This window comes from Onychomys torridus, chromosome 18 (assembly GCF_903995425.1).
Source record: "Onychomys torridus chromosome 18, mOncTor1.1, whole genome shotgun sequence".
In the NCBI taxonomy this organism is placed as follows: Eukaryota; Metazoa; Chordata; class Mammalia; order Rodentia; family Cricetidae; genus Onychomys; species Onychomys torridus.
Window position 1 is genome coordinate 58,832,938 of NC_050460.1, and position 21,598 is coordinate 58,854,535.

At 45.8% G+C, this 21,598-nt stretch overlaps 1 protein-coding gene across 6 annotated transcripts in view; it reads right to left on the bottom strand.

The window, feature by feature from the left end:
- The window catches only part of Adarb1 (adenosine deaminase RNA specific B1), a 126,637-nt gene that overhangs the window by 38,395 nt on the left and 66,644 nt on the right, over positions 1-21,598 (bottom strand). For 2 of the 6 annotated variants that reach the window (XM_036167138.1, XM_036167135.1), the window contains one exon: positions 1,005-1,079. In XM_036167138.1, the coding sequence (XP_036023031.1) occupies positions 1,005-1,032 (28 nt within the window). In that variant the 5' untranslated portion in view covers positions 1,033-1,079. Of the gene's footprint in view, positions 1-1,004; positions 1,080-5,905; positions 6,044-14,808; positions 14,985-21,598 lie in introns of those variants that run through there. The other 4 variants (XM_036167134.1, XM_036167133.1, XM_036167136.1 and 1 more) reach the window with 4 other exon arrangements.

Genomic DNA, 21,598 nt, shown 5'->3' on the forward strand with positions numbered 1-21,598 from the left:
TGAGCTGTAAGCAGCTCGCATCAGCAGAGGCAAAAGCATGCCAGCTACACTACTCAAAATGGCACTGGGCAACTGCTTCATGCCAGCCAGTGGTCGTTCTCAGGGTAGAGGATGTCTGCTGCACAGCCCACCCCAGATCCTGCACAGCAGTCAGGTACAGACTCGCCTCACACAGTGCTATTAGGCTCTGGGTGTCCAAGAACTGCAGAGCAGCAACAGTCCTGCCACTGGGCTGAGCCAGAGAGAGCGTGCTGAGTCTGGTTCTCATGGTCATACCACCCCCGGGAAAATGTGGTTGTGCTGTGCAGCTGTATCTGTCTTCCTTTAGACAGACAGAACCTTAGATGGACAAGTGCCTTCTTCCAGGCACCTTCCCCTTTAGACCTGCTCCTCTCTGGGACTGAGGTGGGCAGAAGTGACTGGTAGCTCACAGAGAACAGCAAGGGAGGAAACGTCGGTGTGTCCCCATCCCCCCAGCCCTGTGGAAGATGGTGTGGAGAGCAGAAAGAGCCCCAGTGAGGGTTTGGGTCACATGAGCACCAATCGAGTTCCAGTCTTCAGAGACTAAGCTCATGTGGACTCCCTTCCCTCCAAGGCAGGAGCAGCGACTGTGTCTGAAGGGAGCTTTATGAACTCTTATCCCAGTATCTGAGTCAATCAAAAAGGTTTTCTTGAATTTATACTGGTGAAAGTTCAGAGCTTTATTTTAAGAACCACAACTTCACATGAAGCCACACAGCATTATGAGACCGGCACCTAGAGGCAAATTTCTGGAATAAAAAGGATGGTCCCATGATGATAATGAGGAATGAGAACCCTAGATAGGTGGCTGTAAGGAAAATGTCCACAGTAAATATTGATGCCTGTTATACAAAAACCCACCACTGCCAACAGCCCACATCTTAGAAACATCAAACTGGTCTTATTAATCAAATTTACAAAAGCACTAATATTTTAATGGGGCATGAACTACTTGGGCACTACATAATAGGCCTAGATCTTACTCATATTCTCTTCATCTTCTATATCCATGGTAAAATGCTTTTGAGGGTTTCTTGACTGGCGGAGACCACTTCTGTCTGAAAGACAGCAAGAAACAATGTTTAGTGTGTGATCCTAGCAAAATGAGGTATGGCCTCTTTGTGTGCTGATCAGCACCTCACTGCAATTAAAAAAAAATCATAAAAAGTATTGGGCTTGTCATTCAGGCAGGAATATTTTCAGTCTCTTTCGCTCCTCTCCTCTCAGCATACTCCAGGACACCTGACTTAGCTGCCTTATGTGGAGAGACAGTGGAAATGAGAAAGGGGTCACCAAAAAGGAAGCCTAGGGCTAGTATCCAGGAACTTCATGGTCTACTCCAGGAGCAAAGGGCCACTAAGGGTTCTGGACCAGGGACAAGGTGGTAATTCTACCCCATAAGAGCCTGCTGTCAACAGCTATCTCATAGCTGATCACAGACAAGCTCCAGCTGTTTGCCATCTAGCCAAGCTCCAGCTGTTTGCCATCTAGCCTCTCTCTGCCCTAGTAGGTCTATAAATGGTGATAAAGTGATGTCACATAATAAGACATCCTAAGTATTTTACCCACACTTCTATATATCCCAATAACACAACACAGGAAAGCAAAATGTGTACAGTAGCTTAATCTAATGCAATTTAATCTAACATGATTCCTTCACCACACACAACTACTACATTAGCAGGAGAAACCAAGAAAAGATCTAAAGAAAATTTTCAACAAATTCAATGTTTTTACCTTCCCAAATATTTCAAATTGGAAATAAGAGAAAAAAAGATTTGCAAATTTTGAAACCAATATTCCTTTGTAAACAAATTTGTTTTACCAATATCAATAAAGTAAATTCCTTACTTTTAGGAAAATGGTGATTAAATATGCCAGGTGGTACAAATTATCTTAGAGCACTTGTATGATGGAGTTCCTACACAGAATCATTTATTCAAGGTTTTCAAGGGTTTGAGAGATGGCTCAATGGTTACATGCACTGGATGATATTCAGAGAGCCTAGGTTTGATTCCTTGTACCTACATAGAAGCTCCAAACTGACTGTAACTCCAGTCCCAGGGGATATGATACATATCCTCTGTGGTCTCCACGGCACTACATGCACATGGTACACAGACATACATACACACTGGCAAAATACCCTCACATCTAAAATAAAAATAAAATAAATCTTAAAAAGAGAGTTTTCCAGGGAGCTATAAAGCATTACCCCTTTATATTAATTCATTATTTTAAGATATAGTTTGAGTATCTGTTATGCTTAAAGCAGCGCTGGGCACCATAAGAACCTAAATGAATCAGATAGATTTTGCAGTTGAGGAGTGCAAATGTTAGTACTGTCCAGACAGCTGACTATGCTAAGGAACATTTGCTGACAGCCACGGGTGTGAAAACAGTAGTTATCCGTTAGAGATACACGCTGAAGTATTTACAGATGAAATGATGTCCAGGACTTATTTCAAAGTAGTTTGTGTGGTTTGGAAAGAAGCAGAGAAATAGTCCTGGGCTGGTGACTCTGCAGGGGTGGACATGTGGGTCCACTATGCAATGGTGTGTATTTTATAGCGCTCTGCATTGTATGACTCAGCGTCCTCGCTACGCAGTTTTATTGTTAGCGTGTGAGTGGAGGTCGGAGGGTACTTTGCAGACTCGGTCCTTCCACCTTGATCCAGAAAGGACCTCAGGCCATCGGCTTGTGCAGCGAGCACCCTCACCTCCCGACCCGTCTCACCAGCCCAAACCACTGTGGAAAGTTTGAAGAGAAAGAGGGGACTTGGTGAAGTATCAAGTGTGGGAACACAGCAAGGGGGCAGGCACCTTTAGGAAGGAAGGGGTAAGCTCAGGAAACAGGGATGTAGTTGTTCATTCAGACAAGTTTGGGCCAGAGGTTGGACTCTGCAGAAAATAACAGGGCAGGGAACAGACACCTCTGAGAAACCCAGACTACGTGGTAAAATGGAAACTTGACAAAAAGCTCTTGTTTGCTTAGAGGAGGCAGAAGGCAGGCAGAGGGCACAGAGGCTTCTTTTTGCAATGATCAGTGGAACTGCAGAGATCTATAACTGTTCAAAGTACCAAGAATAAATGGCTGTTGACTGCTTAGTCAGGGGTGGAACATCTCCATCATCCGCAACATGCTCATGCGCGCGCGCGCACACACGCGCGCGCGCGCACACACACACACACACACACACACACACACGCACACAAACACATGCACACACACCACACACGCACACACACCACACACTGCAGGGAACATTACTGAAAAGGGGTAAGAGCTGGAGTCCAGTAGGAGCAGAGTGGAAAGCTAGCTCCAGGCCTGATATGGTTGTTATACTCTTGAACTCACAGCAGCTGTGATTACATGCACAAGGCAGGATGGGGGGTTCATGAGGGGTCTCCCCCTCCCCTAAGGATTTACAGGCAGTTAACAGTTGGTGGTTGAGGGAGAGACATTTTCTTCAGTGGTATAGCCACTGGTAAGGAATTCATGTTCCTGTAAACAATCCTAATGAAACTCTTTGAGTCACACACACACACAAAAAAAAAAAAAAAAAAAGTAGAAACAGAGCTAGTTGGGAAGAGGATGATCATCAGTGGGCATGGGAGGGGACAAGAAAGGATAATAGGAATATGCTCAAAATACAGTGTGTAGAAGATGCAGAAAATATACTTTACCTTTTCTTCCTGTTCTGTAATGTACAGTTGAGAGCCCCAGATTTCAGAATAAAAGAAGTAAGACAACCAGATCAGGTTAGACATGCTGTGTCCTAGAAGCCAAGGTGTTACCCAGAAGCTCTGAAATTTCCTTAAGCCTCATTAACCTGACTTGGAGTGGAAGAAGTTGGAAATTGCCTAAACCAAAGGGCAGAGACCAGAATAAAGCAAACAAAATCAACCAATCAAACAAGAAAACAAAGCCCTGATAAAAGTAGCTATCTCTGGTGAGAAGGAAAACCAAAAAACAACACTGTCTACTCGACCAAAGCTCATAAAAGAGCCCAGCCTGACCCCATCCATGTAGGGCTCTAAGTAGGAGCCTGGCGTTCCAGGCAGGGGTATAATGAGACAAGACCAAGATGGGAGTCACAAGATTCACTCCCATTAGGCTGAGACAACCTGCCAGCAAAAGGCCACCTAATGCTGCCACTGGAACCCCTAGAAGGGACAGCAAGAGGTCCCTATGCTAGCTGGTTTTATGTCAACTTGACACAAGCTAGAGTCATCAGAGAGGAGGAAGCTTCAAATCAGAAATGCCTCCGTAAGTTTGGGCTGTAAGAAGTCTGTAGGGCATTTTCTTAAATAGTGATTGATGGGGGAGGGTCCAGGCCATTGTGGGTGGGCTACCCCTGGGCTGGTGGTCCAGGGTTCTTTCTATAAGAAAGCAAGGGGAACAAGCCAGTAAGCAGCACTCCTCCATGGCCTCTGCATCAGCTCCTGCCTCCAAGTTTCTGCCCTGTTTGAGGTCCTGACCTCTCTGCTTTTGATGAGGAACTGTTATATGGAACTGTGAGTGAAATAAATCCTTTCCTCCCATGTTGCTTTTGATTCTGGTGTTTTATCACAACAATGGTTACTAAGACACTTTATTAGCAGTGAGGCCCAGCAGGGTGCTGGACTTGCCCCCTACTTGTAGTAAGGCACTGTCCCCTTCCTCTTACAGTTTGGAAGAGTCAGCTTAAGCAGAACGGGGCAAGATCCTGAGTCTCGTGGCATCACATGAACAGGTAGGTTCCAATTTAAAAACCACACAAAACACCTTTCACCCAGAGAATCAGGAGGACACTAATAGTGAGAATAGACAGTCCACAGATGCCAACACAGGGATGACAGGCATGCAGAGTGGTCAGGAAATGAAATTAATGCAGACTTCACCCCTGGGAAAAGAGGAATGGAGGAAGGCATAACAATCTCAGCCCTTTGGGTAGAGGCACAGCCAGATAAGCTAGGGCAGAGTCAGCAAGGGATAGACAGCAGAGCACAGGACAGAACAGAGCTCAGAACAGAGCTTCACAGATAAGCCTAGCAGCCTGGACAAGGGTGCAAGGGCAGCCAGCAGAAGGAGAACAATCCTTAACACAAAGGGGAGCCAGGAGAGGTGGAGGCTAAACAGGACCTTGGCACAGCCCCATACTGCATCCAAACACGATCTCAAAATGGGTCAGGGACTTAAATGCAAAACACAGAACCATAAGACTTGTGGGAAAACCTTAAGAGACACTACTTGGAATCTAGGGCCAGGCAGAACGGTCAGACCTGACAGTACAAATGCAAGCCAGGAAAGGGAAAGTTGATAAACTGAACTTTAGAAGTAAACTGCTCTCCTAGGCCCTGCTTAAGTACACATTAGGAGAAACGGACTGAAAACCACATACCCAGCAAGGAGGGTAGATAATAGGGTCAACAGTAAAACAAACATCCAATAAGAAAAGGGGCAAAAGTCAGAAAGAAACCATTTGCCACCAAGGTCACACGGGCGGGAATCAAGCACATGAAAACATGCCCACCATGCCTGGCCACGAGGACAATGTAGCTTACGAGAACTAAGCACTGTTGCACAATGAAGAGTACGTCTCAGCCCAGGTGCTCCGCAGACTAGAGAAACTACACCTGTCCTGCTGGCAAGCGCGGGGATGGAAAAGGCAGGAGACGGAAGGGAACATAAAGGACCAGGAGTGCAATAACTAAACATGAAACTGCCACATGACCCGGCAACTGCACCGTGGGCCTTCATCCCAGAGAAACAAAGGCCGTCATCCTCATAAGTACTGGTTCTCACACTGCACAGGGATCTACGTTATCTCAGAGGACAGTTTAATTCGAAGATGGGCAGCACACACACAATTAGTCTAACTTCACTCTTCACATGACTAACCAGTAGTCGGTGCGGGTGGGATCTGGCTTTACTCAGATGTCTGCTGCAGTGCCGGGTCCTAAGGCATAGGAGGGCGCAGCCTAGTGAGGGCCACCCAGCTTGTACAGTCTGCCTGATCGTCCTGCTCTCGCTGAAATCCTGTAAAGGACATGGAAAATGTCTCACAGTAGAAAATAATTGTGCTATGCCTGGTGGCAGGTGGGGGACCTGCGTGGTAAGAACAAGAGCTAGAAATCCCCCACAGAGCAGAAGCCAGCACCTACAAATGCCAACCCTTCAACCAAAGGTTATAAAACAAAGCAAAGTGAGATGCCAAAGTGCTTTATAGCATTTCATGTGGCTCTTTCTTACAGCCTGAAAAGAAGCTCTTGTGGTCTGAACTATGAACAAGAATTAAAACCCCATCAAAAATCCCAAAGGAAGAAAATTCCAGGAATGGGCTTTATTTGATAGCAACATTCAAAATAATTGCTTCATTTTCCAAGATGCCTCCCAGGGCAGGAAGAGGTAAGCTAACACTGAGAGGCAGCAAGTGTGAAGACCTTTTGCCTCCACATCAGAAGATCAGAGACCTGCATTTAACTCATTAATGGGGCCCCGGCTACCAATCTGACTTTGCTTCTTTAGCAGCACTAGTCCAAGCGATTCTAATGGCAGTGCAGGAAAAGCGAAGTTTAGAATCACTGTGCCACTCTGAACTAAAGCAGAAACCCGTGGGGAGCATCCCCGGCTGGGTACAAGAGCCCCTGCATCTGAAGGGCCTCAGCTCACAGACCGAGCATGGGATGAAAAGCCAAGCATTTGCAAAAACAATGCTTACTTAGCAAAGATGATGCTTTAACCAGGAACACCTGGTTTCCCTTGACACATGGGCCATTCATCTGCACTGTCCTTTCTCACTTAGCAAACAATACTGTGATTAAATTGGCAATATTTTATTTTTAAATTAGGTGGGGGTAAATGATTCTTGTTATGTATCTTTTTATAGACTCTTACGTTGCAAATCAAAAGCACAAAGACTTCTATTAACATCCCCATTAACCTCCCCACGGTGATGAGGCTGCAGGCCTTCCTCCTTCTCTCCCTTTAACAGAGATATTCTAGACTAAAAGAGGAAGAACATGACTACATGACTTGCTTATATCAAAGACATACCAGAACCGACCCTTTTCTACTGAGCTAGTAAAAATGTTATCTAAGTATACTAAAACATTTATAAAGATAACTGGCAAACAGGTGAGCTAGGGAACACTTCTATTGATAAAAAACACACTCTGCTGGGCAAGTATGAGGTCTCAAGTTTAGATCCCCAGCAATCACATAAAAAGCTGGGTGCAGCAGACAGTGTCCTAACTTCAGTGCTGGGAGAGTGGAGACAGGTAGATCCCTGGAGCTCCCTGGCAAGCTAGCCATGCCAAACTGATGAGTTCCAGGTTCAGTGCATGACCTTGTCTCCAAAAAATACAGTGAAGAGTAATAGAGGAAGATACTCACCATGAATCTTGCCTCTACATGCATGTGCACATATACACATGTATGTACCACATACAAAAGGTAAGTGGCAAATACACTCACTAATAATTATTATGGATTTAATCAACTTCTATTTTTCCTCAAGAAAATAACAGATTTTTAAGAATACCTTTACATGTTCTTTATGACTACTATTGGTTTTATCTTAAATAGCTATGAACAAACATTTAAAGCCAGAGTTCTGAAATATTTTTTTAAAGATTTATTTATTTATTATGTATACATCATATGTGACTGCAGGCCAGAAGAGGGCACCAGATCTCATTACAAATGGTTATGAGCCACCACGTGGTTGCTGGGAATTGAACTCAAGACCTCTGGAAGAGCAGTCAGTGCTCTTAACCTCTGAGCCATCTCTCCAGTCCCTAGTTCTGAAATATTACTTGTGTTTAGTCTTTACACAGGCAAGCAGTAAGCTCTAGGATAATTTTATAGCCACTGCAACAAAACAAAACACCTAAATGATGAGTTGATTATTTAAAATGGTCCTGAAATAAAAACATCTTATACCACCTAGAGGAAACTGAAATTCTCTAAGTTAATCAAGTGTGTCAGAAAACGCAAAGCATTTCATGGCTGGGATTTTGCTTTTGATACTACCTAGCAAAATAACACCACTAAGGTTTCCAAAAATATTCAACTGATGCTATTTTCAAGGAAGTACTTTTCTTTCTAGAAAACCACCCACGTATCCTGATGCTTGTTTAACTCCTGCAAAGTCTGTACATACTAAGGAGGAGAAGTCAGGTTGTGTCAGCAAATAAGAATTGGACATAGCACTTAAGCAAGTATGTTTTTACAGTATAATGCAAGTGGGGAAATTATACTTGGGATAGTCAGGCACAGCATTCATCACGCTAGGTAGAGTGTTAATAAGAGTAGCCCACGGAGCAGGAAAGGGCAGCAACAGAGAGCATCACCAGAGGCATCAGCTCAGGAGGCAACAGTGCAGGTTACTGACATCTAGAAAGGATAGAGACAAACAGTGAAGATAACAGAGAACAGGAACAGAAGTAACACTGCAGGGTGTGGGTCTAGTTCCCTCTACTTCACTAAAAACAAAGTATCATGCAATACTTACACACAGGGAGCAAGAGAGTCACTGGTGGGTCAGTCACATGCCAATTGCACATACAGTGCTCAGGTACTAGTGGGTAAAGCCTGGCAGAGGCAAGTACAGGGGAAGATGCTGAGAAAGGAGTGACCTGGTAAGAGCTGGGCTCTCCAAGGGACCTTGAGTAAAGTGCTCACTTACGTAGAAATTGTACCAACACAAATGTATATAAACTTGTGTTATCTTGGGGGTCCCACCTCTTAAGTGTAGCACATGTTTAAGGCAGAACATTTATAGCCCACCCAGGTGTTTTCCTTCTCATGCCATATCTTGCACAACCAGTTCTCTCAAAGTTGAGCTTAGATTTTTTCAGCCTCCTGCCTCTGCCCTTACAGTAGTCCGGGTAGTCTCTTTGTAAACCAGAGGCACCGCCACCAGGCTTAATCATCCCTGCATGCCCCACCATGGCCCACCTGAGCTTCTCCTCCTGGGCTCTGTTAACTGTGCTCTTGTTCCAGGCTGGAGGCACTCAGCTAGAATTAATGCATTCATCTTGAGTCACAATTGCCATGAAGACTCTGAGCAACCCTGACCTATTTTGCTGTATCATTCCCTACTCACAATCAGTGCCAGGAATGTGCTGGCACCTTATGTTTTAGCTGGAAACAAACCAGGTTCATTCCAGCAAGGATGAAAGCTATTTTGATGAATACTCAATAAATACCCTCTTTCTGCCCCAAGAAGTAGGAATACATCATTCTTCCTGCTCCCCTGACCATGCTTCCACCTGCCAGTCTCTAATCAACTACATCATCTGACATCCTGGATCTGTCTACCTGGTCTTGAAGTACCTCCCACCAATGGCTTCTGGGTTTTTCTGAAATACTGGGTTCCCTTAGAAGCCTAGATGTGAATTCTCCCAATCATGGTCTGCAGCACTCTCTTCCAGATTACTGCAGAGTTCCTGCCTCCTCTCTGGATAAGGCCAGGTCAAACACCTGCTCAGAGAGACTTCAGTCACTAACCCATCCAGGTGCTACTCTCATGCCTGGCACAGTGGGTCTATCACTTGTGGACTGTCTCCCTCCTTCCACAGCTGAAGCCCACACAGGTGAAGCAGCTTCATCTCCTGAAGTCTCTTCCAGTACCCATCCATGCCTGTCAGCCCATAAGAAGCATATCCCAGTGAAGACGGGCTGAGTGAGGGCTGAGCTCTGCCCCTCACGGCTCTGTCCACCTCCTTGCAATAGCTGTGCTAGATATGGAGGTACATTTCTAGCCCACACAGCCACAGTCATGATCCCCAACTCTTCACACTGTCATGTGACTGCTCCAGTTATTTCTTCAAAGTAACCCATAGTGTGCCAGGAGGGCCAAGGAACTCCTGGGATGTTTAGCTGCATATTGGATGGTGCTTGCTGTTTCTAGTATTGGCTAGTCACTAAAACGGCCACACACCATACTTTACCAAAAGAGAAAAACATGCACTTCCATCAATTATTACTATTTTGAAATTTTTGCTGAAATGTGCCAACTGGACAGCAATTTGTTCACTTGTGGACTAGCCACTGTGGCTAAGTAAACAGACATCTACTGTGCTGAGATACACATAACTGGGGCTGTGTGGCTGAGCACCAGCTGAGTTTACCAAGAATGTCAGGTAGCAGCAGAGTCAATGGTTCCCTACAGTCAGGACAAGTATGGGTAACCATGGTGAGGACTAGATTCCCCATGTTCCTCCAGTTCCTCTTTATTCAGCAAATCATCTATATGCATGACTTCCCTCCCCAGGAAATGCCACACAGGCTTGTTGTTAAGATGGAACTATAGGTACTGATGGCCTCAAAAGCCCAGAGCCAGCATCTTCTCTGGGTGACCCAGATCCTCACAGATAGCTGGCCTCATCTGCAGCACCTGCCCTGACAAGAGCCTATAAACCCCACGAAGTGCTCAGAGCTTTTGGTCTCTGGTTCTGCGGCACACAGTGAAGTATTTCCCAAGGAACACAAAGGTGGGTATCTAATCAGAGTGCCCAGATTCCTGATCACATCTATGCTCACAGAACCAAGGTGCCTTGGAGGACCACATCAGCCACGTCTGCTTCCTTTGCACTGAGTCTATACTTGAAAATGTATGGCTACAAACTGAGGTCCTTGATCGGGAAGGGTTTATAAGGTGAAAGAACCAATAGGAAAGGCAGTTGCTTGACACAATCAAGATTAAGCAGTGTGTTCCACTTTTACTTTTACTCACCTTTGCTGAGGGACATAAATTCTCTGCTCAGGTCCCTCTCCACCAGATACCAATAACAGCCTGAGTTATACAGGATGGCAGTTGGTGGTGATGCTGGAGAACAGTTGGGCTGAGTCTTGCTAAGGCCCTCTGACCTAGCTTGAGCAGTGACATACCTTCCTCACAGGGGCAGTGAAGGCCACACTGAGTGGGTCCTTGTCATTTGGCACCAGTATGGCCTGTATACAGTGCGTGTTCCTGTCAATTCTAAACAAATTCCAGAAAGAAGCCAGGCCAACATAGAGCCTACCATCATGCTTCTTCTTGTCCCTGGTCTGTGACTGTTCTTGGTGAGTCTGGAAACTGACAGTGATAGAATCCTGGACTATGGTCAGCAGGCACAGACTGGCTATGCCTGCCATATGACCTGAAGATCCCTAAAGTTGGGCTGTTTATCTCAGGAAAATTAAAATAACCCATAAATAAATACATTCAAGTCACAGCTCAACTTGTTTTTGGCTATCTTCCAGACACATATGTAACATGGAGCTTATATTTAAGAACATAATGACCAAAATGGGGTAATAAGCCAGAATTCCATCTATGAATTAAATGAGAAAATCAAACCCAGACCATTCTTTCTAGGAAGAACATTTACTATAACCAAATGATAAAACAGAGCATAAAATACTTAATATGTAGTTTAAAACCCTATAATAAATTAAAGCTATTTCCAGAAAAATCTTAGCAAGTATGAATATTGGATATATAAAATCTAGAATATTCTGCTTATATTTAATTAGCTTTTTTTCCCCCACTGGGACAACTAAATGGAGCAAAGCCACTGAAAATGTTTCTAAAACTGTATTTTCAATATTAACATTTATACTGGGAACTGGCATTGCTGAAATTTATCTTGGATCCAATTTCTCTAACATTCCAAATGTGATTCAGGACTTCAGCTGCTAGACTGGAATGTGCTGCTGCCACGGAATGCATCCTCTCTGAGAGGACCTCTTGCCCTGGCATCAAGGTCCTCACTTGTGCCATCAGCATAAATGCAATGAGATATACTCCATATCTGCCACAGCACATGCTAGAAAATCTGAGCTATCTACCCACAAGTGGTGCTGTGTGAAGGGGGTCAGTGGCAACTTTCTACACTTGAAGCCCTCTCATAGATGACATCACAGATTGTCTTCTACTGTCACTGAAGCCTAGAGAATGTCTTTCCTACCTGTACAAACAGCATTGCAGCTACAAGTCACAGAAACCACCTCCCTAGTCACACAACAAGTTCATATGGTCCATTCCAGAGCAAACCCCACCCCTGAGAGTTAGGACCAGCACTCATACTATTGAAGTGCTGTTCCTATATCTGTGCTGTGAGTGTCCAAACCTCTGATGCCAGCATTCAGAAGTTCCTGATGAGTACTTGTTAGACAGGTGGATAGATGTGCAGATGGGTCAGTACCACTCCATCCTACATCCCAACACTTGCCTTGTTCTTTCTTCATCTCTCAAAGAGCCCAGTGAACAGACTAGAGCTGAGACTAACTTCATGACAGAAGCTTGGGATCACCATGACCAGCTCTCCTCTTCACACCAAGCAGGGAAGACTGCTCTGAGTCTTAGGGTTATTTTCCAACAGTACTCAGAGAGTGCATGTCTCTACTGAACTAGAGCCTCATTTCCACAACATGCCTAACCCTATTCACCTCTCCACCCTAGAAACAAGGCAGAGGAGGGAAGCCCATGCTCAAAGCACCTGACAACAGTCTTCATACATGTGCAGAAGAAGTGGGAACAGACTAAAGATGCTCTCACATTTGGGACAAACAAAACACTCAATGGCAAATCAGAAGGACTGGGCACAGACATGGGACCTTACACATACAACGTGGTGGTGGTGGTGCTGGTGGTGGTGGTACTGGTGGTGGTGGTGCTGGTGGTGGTGGTGAACACAGTTAAGGAGCACTTCTGAATTTGAGCTTACTGCACCAGTCACCTTACATGGTAACTGGGGACTGACCCCTGAATAGGCTCTAATGTGCCTCACAGTCTGACTATGCCAAAGACTCCTTTCTCTCAGGCCTTGACAAGCATCATTTGCCTGGTCAGCACCAAGACTAGACAGCTCTCCTTCCCACAGGACTTTCTGCTGTGTTGGTGGATCCTCCAAAGCTGCACACAAGCTAACCAATGTTTGTTCTGTGGGGGGGGGGGGGGGGGGGGGGGGACAGGCACAGCAGACACTTGGGAAATGCAGGAGAGAGGGAAAAGTCACTGAAAGTGTATTGTTGTCACAGTTCAACAAGCAGCTTGCCACTACAGTTTCAACACAGAACTAAATTTTAAAAGGCATGCATTATCCCAGTCTTAGAAAAGCAGAATTCTTTACACATGCTCTGTAAGGTATTTCAAAAGCTCACACTTTCCATCTTAAAGATCTTTGATGTGATTGGATATACCATCGTAACAGCCTCCATTGTTTTAGAGGGGTTTTTGTTAGTTTCAAAGACATATTATAAACCACCAAGAGTAGGTGCCACTACACACAGTCACGCTGTTCAGTAACTGACAACGAGCTTATTTAGAAGCATGGCCAGGAGCAAAGTCCCATATGCACAGGCCTAGCTGCTACCATGTGATCCTCTGCTCTTTAAGATGCTAGCTTGAAGAAGGCAGCCTCACAGCAGAGCTTTTCCTGCAGCGGACACAGCTCCAGAAGACTTAAGGAGGGTGCCCTGAGCTGGGACTGCAGTGAGTCCAAAGAATGAGGTCAGAATAAGGCTTGGATGTCCCAACATTCTCCTAGCTGCTAGGTGGCTTGTGCTGAGGGTCTGCAGAACAAGTGGCATTTCTAAATTGGGATATTGGATCAATGCCTCCGTAGTTTTGCTTTGTGTTTCTGACTGGCATTATGACTTCCAACCTTTTAAAACTTAACTGAAGATACAAAGGCTAGCAGGATTGGACTCCTCCAAGATGAGAGTGAGTAGGTAATTAAATGGGCTTTTTTGAGCCTCTCTTTGTTCTATACACATAATAGTAAAAACATCATGTGCCCTCAAGGGCACAGGTACCACGCCTACAAGCATGTAGGGACCATGATGTGTTCCTAACCCCAACATTCTATTAAGTACGCCAGTCTTCGCTATACTGGGCATACTACAAAGATTGCTGGCTCTGAAATTAATTTCTTCTTCATCCTTTAAAAACTAGAGCTCATTTTATTTCCTGAAGAATTATCATTGCTAGCCACAGAGCTTGCCATGGTGACAGGTTATGCCCTAATCCTGTGGGGTGGTAGCACTGAGGAAATGTCTAGGGAAGCAGAGGCAGGGGCAGTGAGCCTTGCAGCACAGCCAGCTGTTTCAGGCTAGAAGACTGTTTCACTGGGACATTTCCTAGTATTTCTAATTATATGAAAGACAGTAACTATTGTGGAATATTTTCCCTCCAAAAGCTAATGGTTTGTAATTTTTATAGTAATAGACAACTTTTGAATCTTGTAAAAAAAAAAAAAACAAAAAAACAAAAAAACAAAACTATGGATTTTAATTTCTTAAAACATTGAGTGGAATTAAGTACTGAAATAAGCCAGGTGCTGATTATGGGGGATTTATCCTCTGCTTCTGCAGAAGGAAAATATTTCCACAGTGACAGCTACAGTCTTGCCCTCCTGGTAAAATAAGCAAATTTAGGGCAAAAAGGCACTAATGAAGAGCGGCAGCAAAAGGCATTCATTATGAATCATCTCTAGAGAAAAGTCTTGTAATGCTAAAGCCTCAAACTTCCACAGCCTCACAAACAGCTCTCCAAAAGCACCCTGCAGACGGGGGGGGGGGGGGGGGGGGGGGGGGCTGAAAGGACCTCTGCTCACACTTACAAACACATTTTCAAAGCTTCCTTTGTCAGCATGCACTACCAAATTCCACAAAGTATCAGCCAAAGAGAGGCATTAAAGTCAACGGTGAAGCCCAGAAGCTGCGGCACTAGCAAGGTTGAGCTACAAGGCAGCCCACCCCAGAAGACGCTCCTGTGTGGCATGCAAACTCCACCTATATGTCCGAGTAATTACCTTTCCTCTCAGAGCGCTTCTTGCGCCTCCTTTTATACCGACGCCCCACGATGCTGAAGAAGGTGCCTGTGGTCAAAGTCCCCAAGCCCGGCAATGCCATATGGACTGATGAGTGGCTGCCAGTCCCTGCTGGTCCCAAGCTCATTCTGCGTCCCTTGGTCACTCAGCAATAACACGGAGGATCATTCCAATGTGCAGAGCTGAGGCTGAGGCGACAGCCACCCCTGCCGGCAGGATACGAGTGACTGACTGCTCCTCTGTCTCAGGCTAATTCATCAAGCCTCAGAATTAGGCAGAACTGGGCTGAATGGGACCCAAACGCACAATGATTTCCTCACACACCACCCAGAAAGTGACATGTGACAGTTTAACCCCCCCCCCCCAATTCCAGCACAACGCACTGGGTAGAAAGGAGAGAAGTGCAGTAGCTACAGACCTTTCTGGGAAAACATTCTCCTGTAACAAACATCAAAGTTCTGTTGCAACAAAAATTCCTACAATTATGAATAAAAGCACCAATAAAGGAGTAGTCTGCTAAATAGAAGAGCAGGGGGAAAATGGGCTTCGGCAAAGCACAGTGCAGACAAGGTGAACAGGGAGGGGAGAGAAGTCATGAACACGACAGTGAATGGAGAGGCTGGCCCAACAAAGTCCCCTCGACAAGACCACCTCAACACACAGTCTCTCAAGTGTCCCCTCTCCGCTTCATTCATGTGTTTGGGACCAGTGCTGACTTGACTCCTTCAAGAGTGTAGAGCATGAGCACTGATGATGGGTGCTGAAGGACTGGGGAAGACACACACTAGCCCCTTTGTGTTTCCATCATGCTTAGCGGACTAACACACAGAGCCAGCCTAGCCAAGGACTCTGGTCAGCAAGAAATACGTGCAAATTTGTATACCTTCAATTACATACTTTGTTTTTTAATCCTTTAGATCAAATTCTACATGCTTCTTCTGTAAAGGGCCAGAAGTAAGATCTCATGGCTATATGTCTCTGCTTCACCTTTTTTGTTTTATTTTTATCTTTTAAAACTTTCTTAAAATCTGTAAGTAGGCCATGGGCAGCTGCTAATACTCCTTTAGGTTACTACTATCAACAAAACATCTTCTCTTGGTCTGCTATTCATTCTAACATGAGTGAGCTTATCACAGAATACCCAGACACATGTGGTTACAACTCCATTCAGACATCTCTGTTACTTTGCCAACTTTCAGTCACAAAAATCCATCTTTCCACATGTTCTTTCCATTCCGAAAGCATATTTATCAGAGAATAGAAACACTGTATCAGTAGTACATTGATTGAAGTGTTTTAAAAATCTAGGCAAGATATGTTGGTCTCACTGTACTGTTATCTCAAGTCTCCACCCTGCTACATCAGGCCAGGGATGGGTGCTACAGACAACAGGCCCAGGGAGGCAGCAGCTGTCCTGGAGATACCCCGATGCTGGCAGATAAGAACAGCTCATAAACATGCATGGTGAAGTCTTAGCTTATGCATGATCCGCACTCTCAACATAGCAGGCAAGAAAGCCTCAGAAGACACCTATAAGATGAGGGGAGGCTGGAAGTATCTGCTAAGAAAGGCAAGAACCGAGAGCCCTTGGGAAGGTGAGGCTGAGACTGTGGTGTCCTGTGGTGGCACAAAAGTGAGAATCACGGATGGCAAGCAGGGCCTGATTTGAAAGGGCTCTTCCAGCTGAAACAACACTTTAGAACTTGTCCTGAGAGCCACATGGAATCCGCATTTATATCCTACAGTGGAGTGGCAGGAGGGTAGGGTGAAAAGAGACGGCTGGTGGCCGTCACAGCTGTAAAGCAGAGAAAAGGAATGATGGAAGGCTGGCAGAGAAGAAGGGATGCAGGCTCTCAGGCCAGGCCCGAGATGGGCAGCAGATGAGAGGAGCATGCTTTCAGGGGAAGATCAGACACTGGAGGGCACAGAGCTCAGCTCCTGACAGGGAGCTGTAGTAATCAGCCCATGCAGGCAGAAGCCAGCACTGTTCCTGCTCCCTGGACTGCTGGGGATCAGACCAACAGGGGCTGCCACAGAGCTGATTCTCCCAAGCCTAGGTAGGATGGCAGAGCCCTCCTCACCACACTTTCCTTTCCTGATTAGGTCCTGCACAAACCACGTTAGCACACGTTTTAGTGTCAGTAACAGGGGAACCCAGCCTGGAACCCACTTACCTGGGCTCTGGCTTCAGCACAGCCTCTTCTGCCCCATGAAACTCTCACCTCTCAGGACTCTTACCCATCATTCTAGGGCTACTGTATCTCAGTATCTTCAGGGGATTGATCCAAGATACATGCCCCCATACCAGAATCTGTAGATGCTCAGGTCCCTGATATAAGTGGCACAGTATTTGCGTAACCTGTGCACTCATCTTCCCTCAGACTTTACGTCACCTCACAAATACTTTTCATACCTAGTACAATGAAAATATTATATGAATACTTGTCACACTCTATTGTTCAGAAATAGCAAGGAAAAGTCTATACATGTTCAGCCCAGATGCAATTTTCCCAAACATTTTTAATCCATGACTGGAGGTAGACACTCCATAGATATAAAGAGGGGTTATTAGTAGACAAGAGCAGTTAGAACCAAGCCTAATACCTACAAGCAATTATTCAGCCTTAATGCCTTTTATACTGTGTTTACACTCCCTGGGGCTGTTGGAGCCTTGGACACTTGGGAACAGAGGACAATCCTCCTCGGGGTACAAATAGTATATCTAAAGAAAGACTGGGTATGGGGGAAGCACCTTGAAGGCTGTCCCATGTATAGGAAGCAAAGAAATCTTTTCAGAGATTAGGGACTAGTTTTGGTAGCAACACTGACATGTCTCCAGTGTTAGTCCAAGAGGGCTGTGTGTCCAGCCTGCCACCTCACTAGGCCTCCTACCAGGCAGTTGGCATGAGTGGGAGGGGCTGCCAGGAATAAGACAGTATAAATGCCTAGAGGCACCACAGAGGGCCCAGGTGGTCTCGTAGGCGTGGACACCAGCACCAGAGTGCTCTAGACCTATCCCACAGCTCTAAGGAATAAGCCTGTGGGAATGATGCTATGAAGATTGATGGGAAAGTCCTCTTGTGCTGCTGCTATGTGTTTTACTGTGCCTCCAGGATACTTGACCTTGGGAGCAGATGACCTGTTTTGGAAAACATCTGGTCACACCATCTCCAACTTAGGTGGCAGGCCTTATAGTTTCTTGTCTCAAGTCACAGGGACAAAAGTCCTAGCTGTGGCCACTTGCCTGTGCTTGAATATCCACTGGACATCTAAAGCCACAGTCCAGATCAGGTGTACAGCTCTCGCCATGGAGTCAAAAGCAACTGCAGGGATGAACACCAGACCACAGAGAAGACGATCGCTTAAAAGGAAAGGAAGCGACCCTCGGTTACTGTAATAAGGAACCGGAAAGGGTCTTGGGCCCCACTCAGTTATACGGAGTCACTTGCTGTATTGACCAAGAGAGGCGTGACATCCAGGCAAGGGTGAGCAAAACCGGCGCTGTGTGCACTTCTCTTCACAGCAGCCATTTGGATCTCATCGGATAGTACAGACCAGTGCGCAATCTCCCCGTCCATAGCTGGTGTGTCTGAGGCCCTCCCGAGAGCTGGTGTGATTTTTGACTTTAGCACTTCAACAAGGCACACAGAATGAGAGCTCTCTGGTGGCACTGGTGTGGTTAGCACATGTTAATTAACATTGAGTCATCCCATAGTCTCCAGAGTAGAATACATGTCCTAACTCTGTACAAACCATTTTCTTCTTTGTTTGCCTTCCAATTCCTTCTATCTTTACGATTAGTTAAGAGGAATATAAAAACAGTAGTCTGACTCATGAAAAACAACAACAACAACAACAACAACAACAACAACAACAAAAAACAAACCAAAAAACTGCTGCAGAATGCAGTAATCTAGTGAGCCAGAAGTGGCTTCCTGACAATCATACAGGTTGGGTGTAAATTAAAAAAACACTTCAAGCTAGGTGTGCTGGTACACGCCTGTAATCCTGGCACTTGGGAGGCAGAAGCAGGCTGATCTCTGTGAATCTGAGGCCAGCTTGGTCTACAGAGCAAGTTCCAGGATAGCCAGGACTACACAGAGAAAACCTGTCCCAAAAAAACAAAAACAAAACAAAAGAATAAAGGTGGGGAGGAGAGTTTATTGAGTTATAAACTCTGAGTCAGTTATTCATTGGATATTTACATAAAACCAACATGTGAGAAAATGTAACATTCTTCAATATAATATTTGAAAAAAACATTTAAATTTGGTGTGTGTGTGTGTGTGTGTGTGTGTGTGTGTGTGTGTGTGTGTGTGTGTGTGTATGCCTGGTGCCAAAGGGAGTTGAAGGGAGATATTAAATACCCTGGATCTGGATGGTCTGAGCCACCCATATAGGTGCTGGGAACAGCACCGGCTCCTCTCTAACTACTCCATTCTCTAGCCCCTCTCCAATATAATATTAAAATACCTCAGAAGTATTTACTAATAAGAAGATCAGAGAAACACTCTCCTTATCTAACTCATATTTATTGGATTCCACTAAGCACAGGACGTCCTCGGTGCTCAAGAAACAACAGGAGACAAAACACATGGCTACTTTCCTGAAACCTATGTTCAAACAAGGACAAGAAGGATGCACAGGGAACATCAGACAAATGACACAGCATGCCCTGTGGGTAGTAGAGAGATACCTGGAGTGGTCAGCATGGGGTAAGGCTTCTCAACTCTGGTAAGACAGGAAGTAGGAAAATGAACCTCAGGCTGGTGAGGGAGTTGGCCATGAGCATCAAGCATGCATTTTCTGCAGGCAGTGCCCAGGGGCAACCAGGCACCAGCCTAACTGCCAAGCAGCTAACCAGAGATGAAAGAAGGGGTCCATGGGCTCAGCATGGGGACTTGCTAGGCTAGGTGGCAGCCACTCAATAGAGGGGACTGATATGGGACTGTTACCAAGAGTTTTCATCTGGTTCTGACCTTGTTTTAAGAATGATGGAGGCTGAGAGGGAGCAGTCAGGGGTAAGGCTTAATGCAGGGACATAAGTCACGACTCAGGGACAGCAGTTTAAGATGCAGGAAGCAAGCATCCCATGATGTTCAGAAGGACAGCCAAGGGCTTCCTGGATAGGAGTGTGGAATCCAAGAGAAGTACAAAAGAGAATAGAGAGGGAGACCTCAGGGCAAAGGAGTAGGATCTGGGTGTCTGTAGACCCACAGAGGGACACAGCTAGGCAGGGTCTCAGTCTGGAAATCAAGAGGAAAGTCAACACTGGAGATAAGGGGTTGGAATTCACCTACCGAGGTACACTGGATTACAAGTACAGAATGGCCTAGAGGAGCAAGGGCCAGGCAGGGTCTGAAGAAGCACTGTGGGAGGCTAGATGAGAGGAAGGATGAAGAGGTGAGATAGAGGTAGAGCAGGGAGTTACCCAAGGAACTCTGAGTACCTTAATGGCCCCCACCCATACTATCAGTCCCTATACATGTACCAGCTCATTTAAATATCACCAAATTTCAGTAAGGAGGCTTTGGAATGTCTGTAGAAGAGAAACCAGACATCCATCAATTGCTTTACAGCCATTCATGCCATGCTTGTTTAAGGAGTTGTACAGTCTACAATCTATAGCGGTGATTGCATCACCATGGTTGTAGCACATGCTAGAGCTAGTACTCCAACCAAAGGCTCCTCCACTTCCAATGGGCCAGGCTTATACACAAGTGCTCACTTATTTACTTCCTCGAATCGTCATCTGTTAATCACAGAAGGCAGCCCCGGGACAAATCCTGGGCTTACCTGGGAGTGCTCAGTACTGGCAGGCCTGCCTCAGCTTCAGTGGTTCTCAAGCTGTCGGGGCCAATGCCGCACTAGGAGCCTGCCAGCTGAGGTGCAGTCACAACCAACGTGCCAACCTTGGGGCTCCGGCTCTGTATGTAACAACACTGTCCAACTACATACAGCAAAACCACACTTGCTCTGAGGTTACCCTTTAATACACCACAATTCCTGAAACAATAAGCAGCAACAACACACCCCCCTTCTTTAGGGTAGTAAGTTTATACTTTTCATGTCGAAATAGAGGGAGTGTAACTCAAGTCTACCTGCTATGCCCCTGGCACTGACTCAACAACAGCTTTGCTCAGCGCACTGCTCTCAGCAGTGATCCTACAGCACCACCTGCTGTCCAGAAGAGACCGACCACGCAGGAGAGTAGCTCTGAGGCTGGGCCAGAGGACACCAAGTGGGTGCCGTTTGGAGCTGAAACTTGGACCTGGTCTGGGCGCTACACATGCTGGACATTATGGACATTTCCTTCAGACAGGGTATGCTGAGGCCAGGATGAACCAACCAGGATATCTATTAGGACAGAGGTTGACTGCAGAGGACAAGAGGAAGGTGTCCCTCCCTTGGCGACAGTGTGAGAGAAACTGCACATTTTTTTGGAATAGTTAAAAAATCTTTCTAAATCTCCTTAGACTTGTGTCCTACCAGGGGCACTTACACAGCCCCTGCCCTGCCCCATGTTGTCTGGTGCCCTTTCTACTTCATGCTGCTCCTACCTAGGTGTCCACCTCCTGCAGCCTGTCTGTTAAGTACCTACCCAGACTCCTGCACTAGGTTCCACTTCATGTTGCTGGCAAAGCCTTGCCAACTCTGTCCTATGGCTCACATCTCTGCTTCAGACCACCAGAAGGCACACATACTTGAGAGTCTCTGCTATGCTCTGCACCTGGCCCTGACCTTGTTCTTTGTACAGTCACTCTTTCTCTGT